At 30.1% G+C, this 7,552-nt stretch overlaps 1 protein-coding gene and 1 long non-coding RNA gene across 4 annotated transcripts; one reads left to right on the forward strand and one right to left on the reverse strand.

The window, feature by feature from the left end:
- The first annotated feature begins 242 nt into the window (after positions 1-242).
- Positions 243-2,722, forward strand: LOC107842099. The gene is made up of 3 exons (XR_001665613.2): positions 243-420; positions 825-911; positions 1,393-2,722. It is a non-coding gene; the product is annotated as an uncharacterized LOC107842099 (long non-coding RNA).
- A 1,451-nt stretch (positions 2,723-4,173) lies between these two features.
- LOC107842768 lies at positions 4,174-7,552 on the reverse strand. Of its 3 annotated transcripts, XM_016686762.2 has the most exons (6): positions 6,984-7,545; positions 6,041-6,153; positions 5,356-5,501; positions 5,146-5,257; positions 4,742-4,888; positions 4,174-4,544 (listed from the first exon to the last, which is right to left on the reverse strand). In XM_016686762.2, exons 3-6 carry the CDS (start codon positions 5,373-5,375, stop codon positions 4,434-4,436), a joined length of 390 nt encoding a protein of 129 aa, XP_016542248.2. In that variant the 5' UTR covers positions 5,376-5,501; positions 6,041-6,153; positions 6,984-7,545; the 3' UTR covers positions 4,174-4,433. The 3 variants fall into 3 exon arrangements, with proteins under 3 accessions (XP_016542248.2, XP_047261628.1, XP_047261627.1); XM_047405672.1 differs by having other exon boundaries at positions 6,041-7,552; XM_047405671.1 differs by lacking the exon at positions 6,041-6,153.

The raw sequence follows: 7,552 nt of genomic DNA on the forward strand, positions 1-7,552 counted from the left end.
CCTCCAATTAATAAATATATATAAAATATTTTAAATAAAAATATGAATAAATAAATGGGAAAGGAAAAAGAATTCAAAAAAAAATTTGAGTAAAGTTTTTTCTATTGAAACTCAATTCCTAAATTTATGGGCAAGGTTTTGTGTGTAATAGGAGACTCTTTTTTGAAAAAAATAAGAATTAACTCCTAAATTTTTGATAGTTTTATGGAAAAGAATTATTAAAAATATGGATATATGAAAAATTCTGTTAAAGTATCAATTAGACATCAACTAAAATTCTACCTATTAATTTTCCTTTTGTGACCTAAAAATTCAAAATCTCATCCCCTATAAAACCTTTCGTACACACTTTCCTGCGTATTCTTCTTTGAGGTGTTTGTGCGTTAAATTGGGCTCGTCTGTTTCTTCTTAATGTAGGAGGTAAACATTTTTCGTATTTGTTTAAAAAGATATTTTACTTATTGTTTAAAGCAATTAATGAATTTTCATAATTGTGAATTATTTTCCGCTTCTTTGCATATTGACTTGTAATTATGCTTCTCTCGGCCTTATTAAAGTCCGTTAGTTAGTTGGATTTTCAAGGTGTTTATCTTAATTTTTCATTGTTTAAAATCAAAGCTAGATTATTACTTTTCCTTGCACACAAGTTTCAATTCTTTAATTCATATGGCCATACTCGATAATGGGCAATTCTATTTGTCTTCTGGTTTCTTAGGTATGATATATGGACTTCAAAAACACATGGTGTATGCTACGTGATTATTTCCCCTCCTTGTAGGTTTTGATATTTGGTGCACTAATGTTCAACTTCTTTATTGATTTAGGTGCAAGCTAGGAGAGAGGAAAATGGACACATATTTCACCCTATCTCATAGAAATAAAGAGGTTATTTTTGAAAGATGCTGACTCAGGTGAAGTTGAGTTTACTTAGTTTTTTATTAAAATTGGTTATAATAATAGAAAACTTGATATTTTATTCTAACAGAGAACAAACTGTATGCATAATGTTGAGTTTGCACAGTTTTATCTTTAAATTATTTATAATGATAGTAATTCTAGTATTCTATTCCACTTATTCCTGGAATAAAATTCTCAATTATTGCAGTCGTTTAGGATCATAGATATGTCGACTTTTTATATATATATTGTCAAAGCTCGATTTGTACGAAATTAGTTTATATTTGTTCTCTTGCCTTTAAAAATTACTTTGTTACAAATAGTAGTTCTGAAAGGTAAAACATCTTTAATTACTTTATCAAACAATCAATCATAGGCCAAATCACGAACTGTTTACGTTTGCTCTATCACTCCGCTAGAATTCTGCTCTTGATTGATAGATATATAATTTAATTGCATCATATACTTGATGTTGGTTTTGCATTGGAATTTCAGAATTTGTAATTTTTATTGATTCTGGAGGAGATCAGAGCAGGATTAGAGTCAAATCATTATGGGATGCAACAAGGACATATTGCTCACATGCGTTTCCTAGGGGAATTATATAACTATGAACTTTTGATTTCTATGTGATATTTAGAGGTATGACCTGTTAACCAATCTTCAGTTGAAAAAGTTTATGTTACATTAATCATTTCAAGAGAATGTGGCACTACAAGACTGATAGTCCTAGAGTGTTGGAACATATAAGTTATGCACTGCAAGACCAACATTGGAACTTATTCTCATTTTGCGAATCCTAAAATTCAGTTTGCATGTTCCTAACTTCTGATGTAAGTGTTTAAAATTTGAAACTGGAGAAAGTGTGGGAGTTGTGAAAACAATGCATGATTGGATTTTCATTGATGTATGTATAGTAGTCCTATTTTTCACGGTTCAGATCACTGGCTTTTGTATTTGAATATTTAGAGAAGAGAGTGAGAAAGTGACATGCAAGAAAGAAAGAAATAACAACACAACTGGAAACGAATTTGTGTTTGTCTTTCGATTTGATAGTGGTATATCATTTAGTTTAAATTTGAAGGTAACATGCAAAAAGAAAGAAATAAGAATAAAACTGGAAATATACATGTGTTCTTTCAATTTGATAGTGGGTATTTTATTTATAGCCTGCTTGGTCAAGTTTATCTTTTTTCAAAAGTATTTATTTTTTCTTAAAAGTGCTTATTGTAAAAAATTAAGTTGTTTGGCCAAGTTTATGAAAGAAATAAATGCTTTTGAAGAGTAGAATAAGTATTTTTTCACAAGCTAAAAAAAGTAATTTTTTTTTCCTAAAACACTTTTTATAAAATATACTTAAAAACAGTTTTAAAAGTATGGTCAAACACTAATTGCTATTCAAAAATATTCTTTAAATTTATTGACCAATTTTAAATCGTTTCTAGCCAAAAATACCTTATATCATTTAGTTTGAGCTTGAAGGTAATATGCAAGAAGAAATAAATAAGAATAAAACTGAAAATGTACAGGTGTTCTTTCAATTTGATAGTGGGCATTTTATTTATAGGCTGTTTGGTCAAGTTTATCTTTTTTCAAATGTACTTATTTTTTCTTAAAAGTGCTTATTGTAAAAAATTAAGTTGTTTGGCCAAATTTATGAAAGAAAATAAGTGCTTTTAGAGAGTAGAATACATATTTTTTCACAAGCTAAAAAAAGTAGTTTTTTCCTAAAGCACTTTTTATAAAATATACTTAAAAACAGTTTTAAAAGTTTAATCAAACACTAATTGCTGTTCAAAAATATTCTTTAAATTTATTGACCAATTATAAATTGTTTCTAGCCAAAAATACCTTTTAAAAAAATACAACCTAAAAGATATGGTAAGAAAAATATATAAGTTGTATTTTTTCCAAGTCAAGAATTTAATTCTTAGTAAAAGAAAATGTTGAAACAAAACCAAATAGGATCTATAAACAAAAAGAAAACCTAAAAAAAAAAAAAATTATTTGTATTTATTTTTCTTAATCATATCATCTATATATTATACAAATTATAATTTATTATTTTTCTCAAATAATTTACTTATTTGTGAAAGATAAGAACTCCTAATATTTAATACTTTAAAATTGAAATTATGCTTCTTAAAATTTTCACTAAAAAAACTCTACAATAAATAAAATTATCTAATATTTAAAATTTCTTTCCATTCCATTTAATTTAAAAGTCTTTTTCCTCTTATCATTCTAAACTTAATAAATTGTAATTCTAATTTAGAAGACTCATATGACATAATCCACAAAGTCAGCGTAACATGACGTTTTTGGATGGACATCAAACCGTAACCAAATTCTACTTTACTATTAGTTATGTGTGGAATGGATTCTTTTAGCCTTTTAAATTCTTCTTCAAGGGCCATCACAATTTCAATGGTGTCTAAAACTATCTAGGCCAAGATCATTATGGAAGTGAGCATTTGGGATAACCTGCAAGATAAATAAAAATGACATATGCAAATATAATAGTAACAAAATTACACCCCAAAGCTAATAAAGAAAAAATGTTGGATAAAACTCCAAACATTCCGAGTAAATATAATAGTAACATAATTACACCCTGAAGTTAGTAAAGAAAAAGTGTTGGATAAAACTCCAAACATTCCGATTAAACCTTATTTACCCACTACAAATTTAGATTGACAGTTTTTGTCCAGACTAAAACAGTGGTTAAAAAATGTTGGATAAAACTCCAGACATTCCGGGTAAACCTTAAGTTACCCACTACAAATTTAGATTGACAGTTTTTGTCCGAGCTAAAACAGTGATTTGCGTGAAGCTACATACATAGCATAAACATCAGGACAATAAATGGGTAGTGGTAATAGAAACACATGCCATTATCACATTGGTAGCATCGCTAGCAAGATGCGATGGATATCACAAGAATATGCTAACATGATATAGAACTAAACGAGGATTTTGGGAGATGGAGTTGGGACCGAAAGCACAAGGGAGAAATTATTTGCATGCAGATGGAGCGTTAAGGATTTCCTTATCTAATTCGAGTGTCATACTAGACAGATGACGGTAGAAAACATCCATAGACTACATAAAAGAGATGTTCCATGGAATTTAGGTACATCATACCAAATGATACACCTTTCCTCCGATTGACTCATAATTACTCAAGTCTAATTCATTTGGAACCCGAACATCTATTTAATTGCTCAACATATCATTATAACAATAACAAAAGCAACAATGGGATAGAGTACCTCCTTATAAACAACAAGCAAATCATTAGAACTCGTGCAAGTTGTTTTTCACATCTACATTTTCTTTAGGTGTAATTGTAACTCTATGTATTTAGCATATGGAGGTCTTCACAAATCATGTTTTAAAAATTATAATTGTAGTAATATCACTGTATAGTCCAAGTATGAATTACTACTTGAATCTCAACTTCAAATGAACTCCGAAAGACATTGAAGAGCCAAGGAACAACTAATTACTTTAGATAGTCATCAAGGTTGAAAAATTCAGACCTCACGGGGAAGGCCCCACAATCTTCGAGAATAAATATTAGACTCAGATGCAACAATATGCGTTGGTATCCTCTCAGCACCTTCCGAGTTTGATGGATCCCAAATCTACAATATTTGTGCAAATAACATAAGTCTTGAAAGACACTACAAATTTTCAAGAGATGGATTGCAATCTTATCTCTATATAACTAAAATTGACCCTCAATATCTGAATGTAATAATTAAATAAGAATACGAAACTTTCTTGCACCAAAATATCAAAAGAAGCTGCTTGGAGCCAATACAAGCAACAAATGTTATACCTTTGTGTCAGAATGCCTGTGTGAACGACCTTTGTGGCTCCTAAGATAAGACAATAAATTTAATAGATCTTCGGTTGAGAAGCTTGAATACTTGCCCTCAATGTAAGTGAGATCAATTAACCCAAAAATATTAGAAGGTACCTTCACCTGCAGTATCGAAATACACAAGAAGATTATCTTATTAGCTCTTATACAAGGATACTTAAGAGAAAAATGAGGTAGTAAATCAGGGAAACACTTAGTTTTTTGAGCAAGCAGTGAGTTTATTTATAAGAGCGTGCATATCTGTATATATTTGAATGACAAGACAATAGTATCCACTCTAACTTGGTGAGATTCGCTCATAAAAAACTGTTAAAAAACAAATATCTATATATCTTATTGAATTCAAAAGCCAAAGTAACCTTGGTCAATGGACATGTTGGAAATGATACACCTAAGAAAATACCAAACGCAACTCCTGAAAAGGTCGTCAAGATAAGCCTCATCATTTCATTTCCTCTTCTAGTGTTTGAGCTGTCATAGAAGATCTAAGTTAAAAGCTTGAAATCACGCTAAATGTTCTCTCAAGAAAAGGCAATAAAGGATCCATAAATCACTTATAAACTAAAAACCTGTGCGTAGGTGTCCCCATTCTACCTACAATCCCCTTGGAACAATTTCAGAATCACAAAAAGAGGAAGCTGCACAGAATTGACTCAAGAAGACTTCCAGTGACTCACAATAGAAATGCCAAAACTGCATTGCAGTAAGGTCAAACCTAAAACCCAAAACATCAAATTGATTTGTTTACACTTACAAATCAATTACTTGGACAATAATAATCAATTGAAGCTTCATTTGATCCATAAATCTAATAAAAAAAAAAGGGAAAGTTGCCTTAAAAATTACTGTAGAAATGTCTAAATTTTGCCTAAATATACTTGAAGTAGCTAATCTGGAGGAATAACAAAAGCCAAACAGAAGAGAGGAATTGATAAGGAATATTGCTTGACATATCTTAAAAGATGACACATAATATAAATTAGCGGCAGACGTTTGGTATAATAGAAATTAATCTGAGAAGAAAACATGAGATAAGAAATAAGTGTTTCACTAAGATTAATCAAACACTCTATAGTACTAAAGTTGAAAGAAACTAATTAATGCAATGTCTGTTTCTTTGAGAAATTTTCTATACACCTAGATGCCAAAGCAGACACTAAAATTACATTCGAGTAAATCAACACTATCAAACAAAAGCAAAAATATGCAGGGTGAAATCACCTCAGAAAGATGGTTGAAAGAGAAAATCATTACCTGAAATTTTTCACAGCTTGAAACTAGCTTTAGAATTATAAATAATTAATTCCAGTAGCTATTAGTTTGAGGAGTTGACATTTAATTTGTTGCCAAGGAGAAAGCAACTACATCTGATTAAAAGAAAAGACACATATAAATATATGAAAAATAACATGAACTAAAGATGAAAATACTGATCGAGGAAAAATCATGAGGCACTGAAGGAACTATTATCTTCATCAGCTAAAGAAGATAGAGAAACGGAGAGATGAATGATCAAGAAAGATACGCGAAAGTTGTTGAACAAATATGGATGAGAGTGAGTGTATTTGAAGCGAAGATGAAGAAGAGTCGGTAAAGAGATGGTTAATCTGGAATTCTCTTTTGATGATGCAAAATAACCAATTTGCCCTTGATCATCCTAAACTCATATTTCTATATAGTAGAAATTAGATAGTGATGGCTCGTGCTAGCATGAGTCCAACGTTAAGCATTTTTGTTAGCATAGATGTATATATTATTTACATATAATATTGCATAATTGACATATATTATTCACATATAAATATTATATAATTGACAAACATTCGCTTACCGTTAGTATTATTTACATTACATATTTACATGCCATACTATTTACAAAGTGGAAGGTATTTAGTCTTCTTTGTAGTATGGAACAACAATAGCGGACAAATAGGATTGTTCAAAGTGTAAACCTGTAAGAAAATAGAGGAGCATATAGGAGCAGTTAGATAGTAAACATAACCATGGTCGAAGTTTGAAACACAAGCTCGTAAGTTGCTAGCATTTCCTAAGTCACTGAAGTTAAAAGATGCCTTTTATACATTTTTCTTGTACTCTTATTCCCTATATGAAGGTTAGAGATGAGCATGTTCAGTTAGATAGCAAGGGACTGCTACTGTTATAATATAACACAATCTGTATTTAACATTCAACTTACAGATTTCTGTAGTCAGAAACTGATTGTTTGAAAAGTGAAGTTAATGCGCAATAATGTCAAATCTCTACAAATACTGAAAATAAAAAATAAAAAGAGTAACTACAAAAGCAAAGTAAAAATGAATATATAATCAAGTGACCATTGACACGAGGAAGCTCTAAGTATAACATGGTGGATAAAGAAAGGAACAATGCACTCACATATTTCTCCAATGTACTGTAGTCAATTACATTAAACAAGATAAAGAATTAGCTATTCAGCTAACACAACTAACAGGAACATAATAGTGAAGGATGAAATAGATGAGATAACTCTAAAAAAAAACTAACCCTAAGATCCAAAACAAGTTGTTTGCGACTCCGCTTGCACATATCCAACCTTTACAACAAAGTGACAGTTATGTATTTCATGTACTCCTCAACTGTTTAGGTATGAAAATAGTTCAACCAAAAAAAAGCATATCTTACCATCCAAATGGGATAAGAGCCTTAATATATTGAAACGGTGCATTAAATTTAGATATTACCTCAAAAGTACTTGCAACCAAGCTTCCATTAGAATACATGGGT

This window comes from Capsicum annuum, unplaced genomic scaffold (genome assembly GCF_002878395.1).
Source record: "Capsicum annuum cultivar UCD-10X-F1 unplaced genomic scaffold, UCD10Xv1.1 ctg80686, whole genome shotgun sequence".
NCBI classification, from domain to species: Eukaryota; Viridiplantae; Streptophyta; class Magnoliopsida; order Solanales; family Solanaceae; genus Capsicum; species Capsicum annuum.